The following is a 19113-nucleotide window of genomic DNA, read 5'->3' as shown; positions in this document are numbered from 1 at the left end:
AGGTGAAGGTGGTAGCCCCTCCAGTGGTGCAAGAAAGACCGCAGGAGGTCAGAAAGACAGGGCAGTGGCAGGAGACGGATCCCTGCAGTTTCCCTGACTGTGTAGTGAATCAGGCCATGATCAAACCAGCTCCCCCAGAGGAGACTAAATTAGCACTGCAGGCAGATGACCATGAGATCTGCCTGTCCGAGACTTTCTTTGGGAAGTTAGGAGACCCAGGGAATGAACTAAATAGATTTTCCCCAGGTGAGGCTCAGCGAGCTGACCCAGTATTGCAAGACTTAGCACAGGCTACCCAGTCTGAAAGTGAAGCAGAGGGAGTCCCTGATTGCTACTATTTAAAGAATGAAGTACTGATGAGGAAATGGAGTTCTCCTCACAGACCTTAGAGCAAGGAGTGGACAGTGGTTCACCAGTTAGTGGCACGGCAGAGGTACCGGAGACAAATATTAAGAAGGGTCCACGAGACTACAGTAGCTGTACATGCCAGTATATGAAAGACTAAAGCAGTTTGACTGGCTAAAACTCAAAAAAGATGTGGTGGAGTACTGCAGGAGTTGCCCCATGTGCCAGGTTGAGGGGAAACCTACAATGAAACCTGCACCCCTTAGTCCTGTACCAGGGTTAGGAAGACCCTCCAGCAAAGGGCTGGTGAACTGTAAGAGACCCCCATCCCGAACAAAAGGAGACAAGCAGGCACAAAGCTGGCAAAAGGGAAAGGGGAAGGGGAAAAAGCGACCAAGATGGCATGTTAAAGAGAACACAGGAGGAATTCCAGATGAAAACTCCTACTTTCCGGTCAGCCAACCCCGAAGAAATGTGAAAGGTTAGACCCCACATCCTCCTACGTAAATGCAGACACTAGAAGCACCCCACCAGAGTTGATAACAGCATTTACAGGAACCTGCAGAGGCAAAGAAAGACCTCTAGGTGGCAGAGAAACTGTGAGGGCGATGCCTCACCTAGTTGAAGTGCCACAGGGGAGTGCAATAGAGTCTGCACAAATACCTGCAGGTTGGAGTGTCCCAGAGGACAAAGGGGAGATTAGCAAAGAATCTTCCCCCACAGTCAGAAAAAAAGAGAACCACGCATCCCCTGAAGCATGACTCAGCAAAGCACTCAAAGAGAGTTCAGGATAGACACGCCCACTACTGACTCTCCTGAGCAAATAAATTCTAACTCAGGGTTAATTAAACCTAACCATCTTAAAGACCCTAGGCAGCCATGGAAATGGGCAAACAGAAGTCAAATCTTCCCCCCAAAAAAACATGTTTATTGGGATGCCAAAAAGTGGAAATTAAAGCAGCACTGCCACTCAGAAAAGACAGACTGTAATAAGTTTTAGGATTTATGAATGAGTGGGAATAAATGAGAGAAATGCATCTTTCTCTGTATCTTATATTTTTTGTTGACCCTTTTAATGAAATGTGCTTTTTTCAAATCGCATTTTATCCACTGGTTGTGGAGGTGTCATGCAGACCATCCACCACCAACCCCCCCCACACCTGCCAAGAACGAGGCACATTAATTTTGTCATATGAACATTGATTTGAAAACTGTTGCTGAAGTGAAGAAAGGACTTGTTTAAAAAAAAATCACCAGGCCCTTGGCTGGAAAGACATTTGCATATTAACAGACAGTGCTTGGGGAAACAAAGGGGTTACTTCCCTTATCCAAGTTAACCCATAATGGACTTTGAGCACCAGGTATTGAAGGTGAGGGAGCTCAAATTGCAGGATGACTGATGGGATGGTCAAATTCACAAACAGACGTGGTCAGACCAACTAGTCACATGACTAGGCTTGGCAACCTAGTTTTTCTGAAATGTCCCAAGAGTTTTGAACAGAGAGATTGCAGTATGCTCCTGGACTGAAGAAGACCTCTCAAGTCCAGCTCTCCCTCTCTTTCTCATGGAACTCCAAATCCACTGAAGACACATAAACCCCAAGAGAGAAAGGTCTCCTACAGAGAACAAGGTTTAAGAAGAATACTGGGCCTCAACAAAGAGCAAGATCTACGTACAATCAAAGACTCTACAGTGAGCTCGAAGAACCGTAAAAAAACCCTCTTCAGAGATTGCCTCAAACTTTTCCACTTTATTTTCTTCTGCTCTTTTCTGTCACTATCTACATGTGTGTATCACATATGCATGTGAGCGTTAACCGAATTAGAGTTTAAGTTTAAGTTGAATAAATTTCAACCTTTTTGTTTAAACCTAAGAAAACCTGTTTGGCTAGTTTCTTTGCCTTACAATTGGAAGTTAGTGAACAAGGGTTCATCAATGGGGAGCTAAAAAATGATGTTTAAAGTTAAACCCTATTACGGTAAGACCGGGTGAAGGCTGAAAGGGAACCCTAGACCCCTTTCTCACCTGGTCGTAACACCAAGTTCAGCCGATGTGGGGCTGAATTTTAAAAGTAGGTCGCGGTCGGCATCAGAAACAGGTGGGTTCATAGATTCGTGCCACTGGCTGTCCTGCCAGTTTGGAGCCACAATCCTGGCCCCAAGTCATTTTTGGAGGGGCTGGGTTGGGTTCGGAATGCCTACCCGCCTACAAGTGACGGGTAGCCAATTGAGGACAAGTAGGGCCAATTAGGCCCTGTTCCCGCGCCGGCTGGGATTTCCGCTCGACAGTACAGGCTGGAGACGTTGGCCTTGACCACAGCCAGGAAGCCATGGTGGGCTCACTTCAGGAAGTAGGGGAGTGCTGTGCTTCATCTCATGAGGCATAACCCACCCCTCCCTCCCACACATAACCTGCGCCGGTCAAGGTCGCTTGGCCACAGCTGCAGCTGCGGGCCATCCCATGGAGTGGGTACTCCTCCACAATCACAGCCAGGCAACTTTGGCAGTTTTAAATTTTTTTAAAACTGACCTCTTCTTCAGATGGTACCTCCATGTTGTGGCTAAAATGAGTTACTTAGACTGGCAGAAGATGGGAAGTGGTGTTCCACAAGGATCGGTACATTGTTGTTCACATTAATGATTTAGACTCAAAAAATGGAAGTATATCAAAATTTGTGGACAACGCTCAATTGGGGCTATAGTTATTACAGAGGACGACTGCAACAAAATACAGAAAGATATGAATGAACTTGCAGAATGGGCATGTAATTGGCAAATGAATTTCAAAATATTTAGTGTGAGGTGGTACATTTATGTTAGGAAGAATGAGGAGGCCACATAATCCTTGGAAAATAAGTGTCTAAATGGTGTCGAGGAACAGAAGGATCTGAGGGTACAGATACACATGCCACGAAGAGTAGCAAGACAGATTAATAAGGCCATTAACAAATGCAAACAGAGCACTGGGGTTCATTCTAAAGAGATAGAATTGAAAAGCAGAGAAGTTATGTTACAGTTGTATCGAACCTTGATTAGATCATACTTAGGATCTTGTGAACTGTTCTGGTCTCCACATTATAAAAAGGATACACAGGCACTGGAGAAAGTGAAAAAAATAACAGTTACTAGAATGATACCACATAAGTTTAAAAAAGGGTATGATAGGATAAATGCAGAGAAGATGTTTTCACTTACAGGCAATGTCAAAACTAAGGTCCATAAATATAAGATAGCAGCCAATAAATCAAATTAGGAATTCAGGAGAGACTTCTTTACCTAGAGAGTGGTTGTAATGTGGAACTCACTACCACAGGGAGTAGTTGAGGTGACTAGCATGGATGCATTAAGTGAAGCTAGTTGAACTCATGAGGGAGGAAGGAATAGAAGGACATGTTGATGAGGTTAAATGGAGAATGGTGGGAGGAGGCATGTGTGGAGCATTAACAACAAGGTGGACTTTTTACGCCAAATGGTTTGTTTCTGTGGTATAAGTACAATATAATCAAGTACATTTAAGGGAGAGGGGTGGGCAAGCAGACTACAGCAGCAGCTTCCACTAAGGCCAGAAGGAGAGGAAAAGGAGGTTATATATTGGTCAGGGCCACCAAATTAGTAGGTGAGGTATGACACTGAGAGAAGATAACTGGGAATGCAAGAAAGTAACAGTGGCGGCCACGTGAGAGCAGTTGCAGGCCCTTGACCAATGGCATACATAGGACAAAGGAGATGTATAAATATTCAATAGAGAGGAAATGTGGTGTTAAAACTCCTGCAGGGAAAGCTTTAAAAAGTTAGATTGAAATGGTAAATTTAGTCCTTATATTTGTGTCCTTAAAACCCTGCCACAGAGATACCTTTTGGGCATAGTAACCTGAAAACCTTTTTTTTAACTATATACATCTACTATAAAGTAGGTTTACACCATGCATTATCTGGTTAAGTGTTCTGTAATAAACAAGCTGAAAACATCTATCACAGTGCTCTAACAGGTGGTGTACATAAATATGGAAACATTTATCTTGGTACCCATTAGATAAGATTGACAGAGGTTTCAAGTGCATGTCCCACTTGCTGAATGTAATATATAACATAAATATTACGTTCATAACGTTATGTGCATGTGCACTTCTGGTGACACATATTCCCAATTATAATTTCCTCTGTCTCTTTTTGTAATGGAAACTGCCAATACAAATTTGTCATGCTGTAATTACACCCTTCCACCAATGGGGATGCTGTTGCACCTCAGCTTTGCCTCCTAGCTCCTCAGCCTGTAACTATGGAGAATCTCCTATGCTCCAACTAACTCTACTTCTCTGCTTCCCACATTACAGTAAGTTTAAATATTACATAGAAATAAGGTCAAAGGAATGAATTTAAAATGGGCATTAAACTATTTAAGCATGCCCTGCTCCAGTTGTCCCTTGCCCTCTAATCTCCTTTCATCGGAAGACTAAACTTTGTCTTCAGTCCTCAGATCCAGCACCACAGAAAAACAACTAACAATATATTAAAAATCTTATGGCTGTGCACAATTTCTGACAACGTTATCCATTTTACAATTCTTTTTTTCACATTTATAAAGGAAGCTGCCTCTGTTGATTTTACATGATGTAATTATACCCTCTAGTTTATGGAAGTGCTGCAGCACCACCATGACTGGGAGGGTATAATTACAGCATGACAACTTTACGTAGGAAATTACAAAAGAAATATATAAAAATAAGGACTGAGTATAACTTATAAATGAGCACAGAATTACAACTATGTGTCCTGATCCAATTATTCCCTGCCTTTTCATTCCAATTTTTCCTGAAGCCTGATCTTTATTTCCTTGTGCAATGTTACAGAAGATTGACATACACTTGAACATTATATATTCTTATCAATAATTAGAAAACAAATTATTATTAAACAATACAGCATGGAACATTTTTGAAAATGATACGTGAGTCTTTCTTTCCAGAACAATGTTATCCTCCCAAAATTTACTTTAACTGTGAAAATGCACAAGAAAGGGAATATGGAGCTGCTTGTGCACCAACATGTCAGATGCTTGCTACAGAAGGTCAATGTGTAAGTAGAAAAATACAGCATAAATTTAATTTATCCAATTAAACTGCCGAAAGTTGTCTTTGTACAATATATTGTACATTTTAAGTAAATTATTTTCAAATGTAACTGTCCTCAGTTAACAACAAAATGTGTATCTGGCTGTATATGTCCGGAGGGATTGGTGCTGGATGAGGGGAAAGGATGCGTTCACCCTGACCATTGTTCGTGCGAATACAGTGGTGTTTCATATAAACCGGGTGAGGGAATTGCGAAGGACTGTATGAAATGGTAAGGAACTTTACACTTGTATTTCCTGAATGACTAACTAACTTCTAAAAAGCAGGCAATGCAAATGAAAGAATGTTATTTAGACAAGCACAAGCAGCCACAATGTACATAAGAAAATTCCACATTCAGCGAGACAAATGGCCAATTGATCTGTTTTTGGCAGTCTTTGTTAAAGGAGAACTGTTGTCCAGGGCCTCCTGCTCTTCCTCAACCAATATCATGAGATCATTAATGTGCACATGAACTATTGGAACAGAGAAATGGAAACTCGGTTTAATGGTTTATTGGAAAAACAATATCTCTGACAATGCAGACAGGTTCCTTAGTACTTCACTGCAATGTCAGCTAATGCTCATTTGAGCTGATGCCATTTCAATCCTTCAATCATCATCTTCAAATTTACTTGTAATGGTCTTTGTGCTATTATGAGATTTTAATGTGATTATTGATTGGGAGAGAACAGCATAGGAAGAAAATGAAATAGGTTTATTGAATATATTCAAGATAATTTCCTAAAACTGCACACCTTAAAGTTAACAAAGGAACAGATGAAATAAAAACAAGAAATGCTGGAATCTCTCAGCAGGTCTGGCAGCATCTGTGGAAAGAGAAGCAGAGTTAACGTTTCGGGTCAGTGACCCTTCATCGGAAACCCGATGAAAGTTGATTTAGCTATGAGTATTGAGCAAGCAATAACTTATGAACCAATAGTAAGGAAGTATTTTAGGAGTAGGGACCATAATATAAATGAATTCAGTATCAGGACCGAAGGGAGAAAAATAGATCACAAACTAAGGTCTTGTGCTTAAACTACGACATTGTCGAAGGAATAAGAAAGGAATTGATATCAGTAGGATGGGAGAAGTTGTTACTTGATAAACTAATGAACCTACAGTGTATTAAAAAAGATAATTAGTGGATTAAAAACAAGTAGATATAGAAACATAGAAAATAGGAGCAGGATTAGGCCATTCGGCCCTTCAAACCTGCTCTGTCATTCATTATGATCATGGCTGATCATCCAACTCAGAAACCTGTTCCCGCTTTCGCCCATATCCTTTGATCCCTTTAAACCAAAGAGGTATATCTAACTCCAACTGTTTTCTGTGGTGGCAAATTCCACAGGTTCACCACTCTCTGGGTGAAGAAGTTTCTCCTCATCTCAATCCTGAATGGTTTACCCCGTATCCTTAGACTATGACCCCTAGTTCTGGACTCCCCCACTATCGGGAACATCCTTCCTGCATCTACCCTGTCAAGTCCTGTTAGAATTTTATAGGTTTCTATGAGATCCCCCTCACTCTTCTGAACTCCAGCGAATATAATCCTAACTGACTCAATCTTTCCTCATACGTCAGTCCCACCATCCCAGGAATCAGTCTGGTAAACCTTCGCTGCACTCCCTCTATAGCTAGAACATCCTTCCTCAGATAAGGAGACCAAAACTGCACACAATATTCCAGGTGTGGCCTTACCAAGGCCCTGTATAATTGCAGCAAGACATCACTGCTCCTGTATTTGAATCCTCTCGCTATGAAGGTCAACATACCATTTGCCTTTTTTACCGCCTGTTGGACCTGCATGCTTACCTTCAGTGACTGGTGTACGAGAACACCCAGGTCTCGTTGCATATTCCCCTCTCTCAGTTTATATCCATTCAGATAATAACCTGCCTTCCTGTTTTTGCTACCAAAGTGGATAAACTCACATTTATCCACATTATACTGCATCTGCCATGCATTAGCCCACTCACTCAACTTGTCCAAATCACCCTGAAGCCTCCCTGCAACCTCCTCACAACTCACACTCCCACCTAGTTTTGTGTCATTTGCAAATTTGGAGATGTTACATTTAGTTCCCTCATCTAAATCATTAATATATTGTAAATAGCTGGGGTCCTAGCAACGATCCCTGCGGTACCCCACTAATCACTGCCTGCCATTCGGAAAAAGACCCATTTATCCCTACTCTTGGTTTCCTGTCTGCCAACTAATTTTCTATCCATCGCAATACACTACCCCCAATCCCATGCACTTTAATTTTGCATGCTAATCTCTTATGTGGGACTTTGTCGAAAGCCTTCTGAAAGTCCAAATAAATCACATCCATTAGCTCTCCCTCATCAACTCTACTAGTTACATCCTCGAAGAATTCTAGTAGATTTATCAAGTATGATTTCCCTTTCGTAAATCCATGCTGACTGTCTGATTCTACCATTGTTCTCCAAGTGCTCTGCTATAAAATCTTTGATAATGGACTCTAGAATATATATATATCAATATATTCCTGGAAGGTAAACGAGGCACTTCTTGTGTAATGCAACATGGTCCATGAGAGTTGTTGGGATAATTCAAGAGCTCTCTTTTCAATCTGTAGCCATGACCTCACCTCCATATTGGATTTTTTGCATTGCATAGAGTCATAATGGCACAGCAGGAGGCCATTTGGCCCATCGAGTCCATGCAGGCTCTCTTTAGAGCAATCTAATCAGTCTCATTCCCCGGCTCTATTCCCGTAGTCCTGTAAGTTTATTTTCCTCAAGTGCCCATCCAATTTCCTTTTGATATGGTTCATTGTCTCCATTTCTAACAAACTGGTAGGCAGTGAGTTCCAGGTTACTACCAGTCAAGGCATAAAAATGTTCTTCCTCACACCTCCCATCTCTTGCCCAAAACCTTAAATCTGTGCCCATGTGAACAGCTTGTCTTTGTCTACACTATCTAAACCTGCCATAGTCTTGTACAGATCTATATCCTTACACTCTTTCTTGAATAAGGATGTCACTTTTGCCACTCTCTAATCCTCTGCCACCTCCCCCAGATCTAGGGAAGATTGGAAGATTATGGCAAGCCCTTTCGCTATTTCCACTCCCACTTTCTTTAGCAACCTCTAATGCAATCCATCCAGCCGAGGCAACTCATCCACTCTAAGCATAGCCAGCCTTTCCAGAATATCTTGCCTATCAATTTTCACCTCATCCATTACCTCCACCATCTGCACTTCAACCGATATTTCACAGAGGAAGATATCAGGGAAATAAAAAAGTTGGAAAAATATTGACTATAACTAGTTGATCATCTCCCCAATCAGACCCTCTCATGTATGACAAGTGGTTCTTGATATATTAGCTGAGCTTACAAATAACAGGTTTTGTTTGGGAACAAATTGTAAAGCTTGACACTTACAGATCAGAGGAGAACCTACACATTCTAGAGGGCAATAGAATCATCGAATTATCGAAAGTTTAAGGCACAGAAAGATGCCACTTGGCCCAGCATGTCTGTGCCAGTCAAAAAACTATCCACCTATTTTAATCCCGTCTTCCAGCATTTGGTCTATAGCCCTGCAGCTTACGGCACTTGAGGTGCACATCCAGACTCCTTTTGAATGAGTTGAGGGTCTCTGCCTCAACTACCCTTTCAGGCAGTGAGTTCCAGACCATCACTACCCTCTGGGTGAAAAAGGGTTTTCCTCATCTCCCCCTCTAAATTTTCTACCACTCACTTTAAATCTATGCCCCCTCGTCACTGACCTCACTGCTAAGGTGAATAGACCCTTCACCTCCACTCTATCCAGGCCCCTCAAAATTTTGTACATTTCAATCAGATATCCACTCAGCCTTCTCTGTTCCAAGGAGAACAATCCCAACCTATCCAATCTTTCCTCTTAGCTGCATTTTTCCAGTCCTGGCAACATCCTCATAAATCTCCTCTGTACCCTCTCTAGTGCAATTACATCCTTTCTGTAATGAGGTAACCAGAACTGCACACAGTACTCAAGTTGTGGCCTAACCAATGAGTTATACAGTTCCAGCATAACCTCCCTGCTCTTGTATTCTATACCTTGGCTAATAAAGGAAAGGATTCCATATGCCTTCTTAACCACCTTATCAACCTGTCCTGCTACCTGCAGGGATCTGTGGACATTCCCTCCAAGGTCCCTCACTTCCTCTACACTCAGTATTTTCCCATTAATCGTGTATTCTTTTGCCTTGTTTGATCTCCCCAAATCCATCACCTCACACTTCTCCAAGTTGAATTCCATTTGCCACTTTTCTGCCCATGTGACCAGACCATCAATATCTTGCTGCAGCCTACAGCTATCCTCCTTGCTATCTACCACACGGCCAATCTTTGTGTCATCTGCAAACCTCTTGATCATGCCAGCTACATTTATGCCCAAATCGTTAATATATACCACAAAAAGCAAAGGACCCAGTACTGAGCCCTGCGGAATGCCACTGGAAACAGCCCTGCAGTTGCTAAAACACCCATCAACAATTACCCTTTGCTCCCTGCCACTGAGCCAATTTTGTGTCCACCTTGCAGTAACAAGCCTGTAAGACAGAGATAAAGGTCAAGGCGGTGAGGATGCTATATAAACAGCTCATCTTGAGTTGGTAGCATGGTGTCAGTTTGATGGGATAATTAATAATTAGATAGTAATGCCTCTTCAGTGTCGGCTTCATGGTGAAGAAAGCTGTTGCCGCTAAACTTTCAAGCCTGCCAACCGGCCATTCCGACCACCTCATGTCCCCGCGCCTCCCCCTCCAAGACCAGCAGCATGCAACTGTCATCAGCGTTTATGCTCCAGCCCTGAAGACTAACCCAGGTGACAAAGATAAGTTCTACACAGATCTCCGTCAACTCATCCAGAATGCCCCTCCCAAGAACAAAATTGTCGTCCTTGGCAATTTCAACACCAGAGTGGGCTGTGACAGCCTGGCATGGAAGAGAGTGCTTGGAAACCATGGAGTTGGAAACTGTAATGAAATCAGACGTTTACTCTTGGAACTCTGTGCAGAAAAGCAGCTGTCCATAACCAACACCTTCTTTCAACAAAAAGATCACTTCAAGACCACATGGATGCATCCCCGCTCTAAACACTGGAACCTGATGGATTACATCTTGGTGCGCCAGTGTGACCTAAAGGATGTCCTGCATACTAGAATCATGCCCAATGCTGACTGTCGGACAGACTTGTTTGTTCAAAGCTGAACTCCCATGTCAAGCTTAAGCCTAAGAACAGGCCTAGAGACACCCATCAAAGAAATTTTGAGTCAGCAACCTTCAAACCTCATCTTGCAGAGATAGGTATCAAGAAACCTTACAGACTAGACTGGACCATCCTGATCTCACTGCTGATTCCACTCCAGAAGAACTCTGGGAACACATCAAAGCTGCAGTACTGGATACTTCAAACGAGGTCATCAGACCCAGCACCAAGAAGAATAGGGACTGGTTTGATGAAAATGACAAGGAAATTCGAGATCTGCTAAAAATCAAGAGGTCAGCTCATCAGGCCCACCTGGCTCAGCCGGCCAGCCAAGAGAAAAAGACCGTCAAGCATGCAACACCCTTCGATGTAAACCGAGGAACATCCAAACTGACTGGTGGATTGCACTTGCGGAAAAAACTCAACTGTATACTGATACTAGAGACATAAGAAGTTTCTATGAAGCACTAAAATCTGTACATGGACCATCCCATCAAATCCAAAACCCCTGAGGTGCAATGATGGCAAGACCCTACACACTGACAAGGAGTCAGTCCTGGATCGCTGGTCAGAACACTTTGAAACTCTCTTCAGCGCCAATTACGCAGTGCATGATACTGCCATCAATTGCATCCAAAAACAGCCTGTCAAAGAAGAACTGGATGAGAGCCCAACTCTGGAGGAAACTGTGACCGCCATCAACCAGATGAAGAGCAACAAAGCCCCCGGCGTTGATGGAATTCCACCGGAAGCCTTGAAGTATGGTGGCGATACCCTATACACCAAGTTCCATGAATTTTTCATGGCCTGCTGGGAACATGGCAAGATTCCACAGGATATTCGTGATGTCGTTATCATCACCTTGTACAAAAACAAAGGAGAAAAATCAGACTGTTCCAACTATTGTGGGATCTTCCTATTGCTGGAAAGATCCTGGCTAGAATACTTCTGAACAGGCTTGTGCCTACCATTGCAGAGGAAAACCTCCCAAAGAGCTAGTGTGGTTTCAGCACTCCTCAGGGGGTTTTGGGTTTGATTTGCTGGTCCATGTACAGATTTTAGTGCTTCATCGAAACTTCTTATGCTGCCAGTATCATCGTACAGTTGAGTTTTTTCTGCAAGTGCGATTCACCAGTCATTTTGGATGTTCCTCAGTTTACATTGAAGGGTGCTGCATGTTTGACTCAGGCACCACAGACATGGTATTTGCACTCAGACAATTGCAAGAAAAGTGTCGTGCGTAAAACAAAATCCTGTATGTCACTTTCGTAGACCTCACCAAGGCATTCGACACTGTGAGCAGAGATGGACTTTGGAAAATCCTTGAAAAACTTGGATGCCCACCCAGGTTCCTGGCCATGGTGAAGCAGTTTCATGAAAATCAGTACGGACAAGTCAAGCAAAACAGTGACCTCTCGAGACTCTTCCGAATCTCCAATGACATGAAGCAGGGATGTGTGCTGGCCCCGACTCTATTCACCATCTTTTTCAGCATGATGCTGCAGCAGGCAATGGAAGACCTTAAGGCGGGAGTTTACGTACATTTCCGGACTAAGGGAGGCCTTTTCAACCTCAGGCGTCTTCAGGCTCACACAAAGACACAAGAAAAACTCATCCATGAGCTTCTTTTTGCCAATGACTGTGCTGTCCTGGCCCACAGTCAGTCAGATCTGCAACGCATTACAACATATTTTTCTGAGGCAGCCCAACTCTTCAGACTAAAAATCAATTTAAAGAAAACTGAAGTCCTGCATCAGCCTGTATCCCAAGAAGAATATTGACCACCAAACATTGTCATTGAGTGAACCAAGCTGAATGCAGTCAAGTAATTTACTTATTTGGGGAGCGTCATCTCGTTTGATGCCACCTTAGACAAGGAAGTGGACAACAGACTCTCAAAAGCAAACATTCGGAACACTCTACAAATGAGTGTGGAGCAATCACAGCCTCAGAACACAGAACAAACTCAAAGTGTACAAAGCCAAATTCCTCACCATCCTTCTGTATGGTGCCGAGTCATGGGTCCTATACCACAGTCATGTATACCTTCTAGAGCACTTCCATCAGTGCTGCCTCCACAGCTTCCTCAAGATCCACTGGCAGGACCACATCACAAACATTGAAGTCCTGGAAACAGCCAACATCACCAGCATTGAGGCCATCCTCCTACAAAGTCAACTGCGTTGGGAGAGTCACATTGCCCGGATGGATGACCGTCGCCTGTCCAAGATCATGTTGTATGGAGAGCTGACCATGGGTAAAAAGAATAGAGGGACTCCATGCAAAAGTTTCAAGGACTCCCTGAAGAAGTCCCTCTCTGTGTGCCACATTGCCCATTGCAAGTGGGATGCGCAGGCCATAGATCGTGATGCCTGGAGACGCTACATCAAGAGGGCTACAGACACCTTTGAGACTGAGCAAAGAACCAGCATGAAAGAGAAAAGGAGGAGAAGGATCGATCCAATTCTCCCCAGCGGCGACTACACCTTCACTTGTATCCGCTGTGGGAAAATCTGCCAGTCACAGATAGGCCTGACTAGCCAACAGCGGGCCTGCAACCAATGACTACAACCTTCCCAAAATCTTTGTCCACGAAGAAATTCCAAGAAGAAGATAGTAAGGACAGAGTTGACCATGTATAGTCCATGGTAGCTGAATAGTATAAAGATAGACCTTTCTTTCTTTCTTTCTTTAGCCTCCTTGTCTCAAGAGACAATGGGTAAGCACCTAGAGGTGGTCAGTGGTTTGTGGAACAGCGCCTGGAGTGGCTATAAAATCCAATTCTAGAGTGACAGACTCTTCCACAGGCGCTGCAGATAAAATTGGTTGTTGGGGCTGTTACACAGTTGGCTCTCTCCTTGCATTTCTGTCTTTTTTCCTGCCAACTGCTAAGTCTCTTCAACTCGCCACTCTTTAGCTCCACCTTTATGGCTGCCCGCCAGCTCGAGCGATCACTGGCAACTGACTCCCACGACTTGTGGTCAATGTCACAGGACTTCATGTCGCGTTTGCAGATGTCTTTAGAGCGGAGACATGGTCAGCCAGTGGGTCTGATACCGGTGCCGAGCTCGCTGTACTATGCGTCCTTGGGGATCCTGCCATCTTCCATGCTGCTCACATGGCCAAGCCATCTCAAGCGCCGGTGGCTCAGTAGGGTGTATGTGCTGGGGATGTTGGCCGCCTCGAGGACTTCTGCGTTGGAGATACAATCCTGCCACCTGATGCCAAGGCAGCGAAGATGGAGTGAGTTGAGACGTCGCTCTTGGATGACATACATTGTCCAGGCCTCACTGCCATAGAGCAAGGTACTGAGGACACAGGCTTGAAACACTCGGACTTTTGTGTTCTGTGTCAGTGCGCCATTTTCCCACACTCTCTTGGCCAGTCTGGACATAGCAGCGGACGCCTTTCCCATGCGCTTGTTGATTTCTGCATGAGCCCAGGTAGGTGAACTCTTGAACCACTTCCAGAGCATGGTCGCCGATGTTGATGGATGGAGCATTTCTGACGTCCTGTCCCATGATGTTCATTTTCTTGAGGCTGATGGTGAGGCCAAATTCATTGCAGGCAGCCACAATCCTGTCGCTGAGTCTCTGCAGACACTCTTCAGTGTGAGATGTTAATGCAGCATCGTCAGTAAAGAGGAGTTCCCTGATGAGGACTTTCCGTACTTTGGTCTTCGCTCTTAGATGGGCAAGGTTGAACAGCCTGCCATCTGATCTTGTGTGGAGGAAAATTCCTTCTTCTAAAGACTTGAACGAATGTGAGAGCAGCAGGGAGAAGAAGATCCCAAACAGTGTAGGTGCGAGAACACAGCCCTGTTTCACGCCACTCAGATAGACCATCTTCCTTCCAAAAGATGGAGCTCTCAGGACAGTTGGAGGTCACATAGTCTAGAGACACAGGTCAAGCTTAATCAAGCTGAGGAGGAACCAGGTTGTATTAATTGCTTGTCATTTAATGTATTACTGTAGAACACTGTTAATAGGCAATATGTTAAAGCTCATCGTTAAAACTACTCAGGCATGAACAGCTCAGAAGTTATTGTTGAAAAATTAAGAATTTTATGATGCAACAGTAACTACAGGAAGAAGTTCACTGCAAAAGTCACTTATCAATTTTTAAACTTTGCCTATTGTTGGTTTAATTTTTTAACACCCTTATTCATGCATAATATTCTGTCTCTATGGCCGCACACCCTCCTTCCCCCACCCTTCTCTATGTAAACACTCCCTGTGGGAACAGAGCCCATGTTAGTTTTTTTCTTGTAGTGAATGCTAGATAGGATCAGAGAATATTCTTGAAAGGGGTGGAAGGGAAAGCCTGGAATTATTTTTAGGATAATATCAATGAAAGGTGAGACAAAGAGGGAGATCTATGTTATTTTTTCATCCTGGCTTACTGGAGACAACTGCTACTCCCTATTCATCATTAGGATCTCCTACCTAGCTGTTCCTCCACTTATCTTACCAGCTCGTGCAGCCCCCTCCCACTTTTTTGCCTTCCGCTCCCTTCTCATGATTCTTCATCTTGTCCCCTTCCCTATCATTTCCCCACCAGATACTTCCATTCCCCAGCCAACTTCTTACATCCCTGCCTCTCCCCTTTGCCATCCTTACTCTTCTGCTTTCTTTCCACAGCTGCCACTCCCTTCTCTCCCCTGCTGCTCTCCGCTCGACCTCTCACTTGATCTCCTCTACCTGCCCTTCCACATTCTTTTGCTCTGCTCTATCTCTCAATGTGCAGTCTTCCCCTCTCCCCTCTGTTCCACCTTACTCCAGTTACCCTGCTGCCCTCTTAACGCTGCTTAACTTGAATAATGAATTTGGCCTTAATTTCCAATATGCAGCTGCATGAGACTAACTAGTTAAATAATTGGATTGAAGCCAGATAAATCTCCCTAAAGAGCATTAAAAGATGTTGGGAAAGAATTTCAGAATGCATTGGTTATAATGACATTTTAAAGTATGCTGGATTGTACCAGAGAATTGGAACATAGCTAACATTACATCACTACTCAATGCTGGGGTGCCATGGACAACGACTTAAGATTGTTAGTGAGAAAATTGCTAAAATCCACTATTGTGGTTGCAGAAAATGAGTTTGTAGAAGTATAAGCTGATTGGTGAGAATCAGTGTGATTTTGTGAAAGTTAGCTCATGTCTAACTAATCTATTAGAGTTCTTTCATAGACACTGAAGCGGTAGCAGAGAATTATCTGCTATCATAGACATGAATTTTCGGAAAGCATTGATTAGGTTATGAACAAGCGATTATTAGTTAACATTGAGAAACATGGAATTGGAGTCAGCCTCAGACCATGGATGTAAATGTAGTTGAGAGATAGGAGCATAAAGGAGACTTTCTTGGATTGAGGTGATGTAACTAGGGATTGGTTGTGGGCCCCAGCTTTTCGCTGTTTGGAAACTTTTCTGATGGGCAACTTGTTGGTGTAAGCTTTGGAGATGCTTACATTAAATAACTGCCAAGTTATTTTAAAGCGAGCACCAACCCAGTTTGAGAATAGGCAACATTTTTAAAAAGACATGCATTTATAAAGAAACATTCACAGCCTCAGGACATCCCAAGGTGCTCTACAGCCAATGAAGTACATCTAGAATGTAGTCACTGTTGCAATGTAAGAACTACGACAGTTTGTGCATGGAAAGCTTTCTCAAACAGCAATGAGGTAATGATCATAAAATCTGTTTGTTAATGATGTTGGTTGAGGGATAAATATTGTCCAGGACATCAGGGAGATCTCCCATGCTCTTCTTCAAAATAGGACCACGGCATCCATTACACCCACTTGTGAGGGTAGATAGAGCATTGATTTAATGTCTCATCTGAAAGAGGGCACCTCCAACAAGTCAGAACGTGCTCATTACTGCAGTAGAGTGTCAGCCTAGATTTTGTGCTCAAGTCTCTGGAGTAGATCTTGAATTCACAGGGCTGAATCTTACTGACCACCAAACATCAGGGGTTGTGGCGGTGGGGAGGGAGGCGGAAAATGCCTCCGGGAGAGAACTGCCATGGGCCTCGACGCTGGGAAGGCCCCATATTGCTAGCGGTGTCAAGGTCTTGTGGCAGCCTCCTCTCTGCACTTAGCGGCGGGACCAGAATTTACATGAATGTAAAGTGATGAATTCATGACTTACCTGCTCCTGCCAGCCGTCCCACTCTGATATTGTGGTCGGTAGCCAGAACTCCCTTGCCTTCAGATCTCTGTCTGGAGATCCAATGCAGGACACTGGTGTGGAGGGGGGAGGAGGTAAGTATTTCAGTGTGGCGGGGCATGTGGAGTGGGCTCAAACTAATGTGATAGGTGGAGGGAATGGTGGAAATGGGTAAAGTTAAAAGTTTGTGAACTTTGCTGGAGGAGTAGGTCAGGTACACAAGGTAAGTATTTTGGGGGAGAGGAATGAGTGTACTGTTCTTGGGGGATGGGAGTGGGGCTGGTAACATGTATGTAATTTGTTAAAATAAATTTTAATGACTAAGGCTCTAAAACTTTAAATTGTAATGTCAGGGCTTGAAGCCCTAAAAAAAATGGCATCATGCCTGCGCAGTGGCACCTGTGCCATTGGCGGGGATGGACCACGCGCACCTCCACATCATTGGGGTCTGCCCTGGCCAGGTAAATGAACTGCTGCACTGGGCGTCCTGCCCCTGTGGACTACCGTTTTTGAAGCTCACCGCCAAGATCGGTGGCGAGCACACAATCTTCTGACTCAGAGACGAGATTGCTAGCAACTGAGACACTTTATCAGATGTCATATGATTCTAAGTTTAGAAAAATGGTAAATGATAGCAAAGAGAACAGTAAATTACAAAAGGAAATAGATTAAGCTAATGGGTATAATTTGATGTAACAAAGTATGAGGTCATAAACTTTGAGCATAGAATATTAGATAGGAATTCAACCCAAATAGCAAAACACTCAGGAAGGAGATTGATGGACAACAGAATTTAAGAGTCCAAGTCCATAAGCTTATTATAAATTAGTTCATAGGTACAAAAATGATCATAAAGGCTAAAGGAATATTAGATTTCCGCACAAAAGATTTAGGGGGTATTTTGGCCAAAACAGGAAAACGGGCACCAAATGCATGCAGTGCTAATAAGCCTAGCCTGTTCAAAAGCACACAGTTTTGTTTCCATTTGCTGATTACCATTATTTGAACTTGCCTAGAGGTGCTGAACCAATAACCCGAGGTTTAGCACTTAAATGCTGATTAGATGTAATTTTCATAGCGCACTACATTCACACCCACTTTCACAAAAGGTATGGAGTGCTCTGGCTGGCACACAGGAATATCCTGTACTCACAGGAGGAAAGTGGCCACTTCACCCCCCTGCCCCTCTCTCCTGCAGCATCTGGTACTGCTCTGCTTGGCCTTATATCCTCCTGGCATTTCGCGCCCAGGCAGCTGACGCCATTGCCAAGGATGAACAGCCTGCCCCACTACATGATTGGGTGGGTGGCCAGCCCCGGCTATTTAAATGAGCCGCCATGCTTAGAATTGTGGCAGCTCTGCGACATGCCGTTTTTTACACCCACTGCCAAAATCGGCGGCGGGCATGTAAAATTAATCACAGTGAGTGTGGGGGATGGTGGGAAGGGGTGAACTTTAAACTTTGTGCAGTTGGGGGAGGGGTTGGGGAAGGTCAGATTTAAAAGGTAAGTGTTTTTGGTGGGGAAGGGCAAGTAGTTAATGTAATTCGAAACAAAAACAAGAAATGCTGGATTCACTCAGCAGGTCTAGCAGCATCTGTGGAAAGAGAAGCAGAGTTAACGTTTCGGGTCAGTGACCCTTCTTCGGAACTGACAAATATTAGAAAAGTCACAGATTATAAACAAGTGAGGTGGGGGTTGGGCAAGAGATAACAAAGGAGAAGGTGCAGATTGGACCAGGCCACATAGCTGACCAAAAGGTCACAGAGCAAAGGCAAACAATATGTTAATGGTGTTTTGAAAGACAAAGCATTAGTACAGATTAGGTGTGAATATACTGAATATAGAACATCAGCAAGTGCAAACCTGAAGAAAAACAACCTGAAAAAAAGTGGGTAAGCAAACTGAACAAACTAAGATGAAATGAAATAAATGCAAAAAATGTAAAAAGGAATGCAAAAAAAAAGGGAAGAAAAGATAACTAAAAATGACGAAAAATGAAAGTAAAGTGGGGGGCTGTCATGCTCTGAAATTATTGAACTCAATGTTCAGTCCGGCAGGCTGTAGTGTGCCTAATCGGTAGATGAGATGCTGTTCCTCGAGCTTGCGTTGAGGAACGCAGTTTGTTCAGTTTGCTTACCCACTTTTTTTCAGGTTGTTTTTCTTCAGGTTTGCACTTGCTGATGTTCTATATTCAGTATATTCACACCTAATCTGTACTAATGCTTTGTCTTTCAAAACACCATTAACATATT

General features: G+C 43.5%; 1 protein-coding gene across 1 annotated transcript in view; it reads left to right on the top strand.

Moving 5' to 3' along the window:
• The window catches only part of LOC137376881 (mucin-6-like), a 316041-nt gene that overhangs the window by 14627 nt on the left and 282301 nt on the right, over positions 1-19113 (top strand). The window contains exons 4-5 of the mRNA XM_068045837.1: positions 5312-5421; positions 5537-5688. Coding sequence (XP_067901938.1) covers positions 5312-5421; positions 5537-5688 — 262 coding nt within the window. The remainder of the gene's footprint in view (positions 1-5311; positions 5422-5536; positions 5689-19113) is intronic.

This window comes from Heterodontus francisci, chromosome 14 (genome assembly GCF_036365525.1).
Source record: "Heterodontus francisci isolate sHetFra1 chromosome 14, sHetFra1.hap1, whole genome shotgun sequence".
Taxonomy (NCBI): domain Eukaryota; kingdom Metazoa; phylum Chordata; class Chondrichthyes; order Heterodontiformes; family Heterodontidae; genus Heterodontus; species Heterodontus francisci.
The sequence above is the reverse complement of the archived record's forward strand: the minus strand, read 5'-3'. Positions and strand labels throughout refer to the sequence as shown.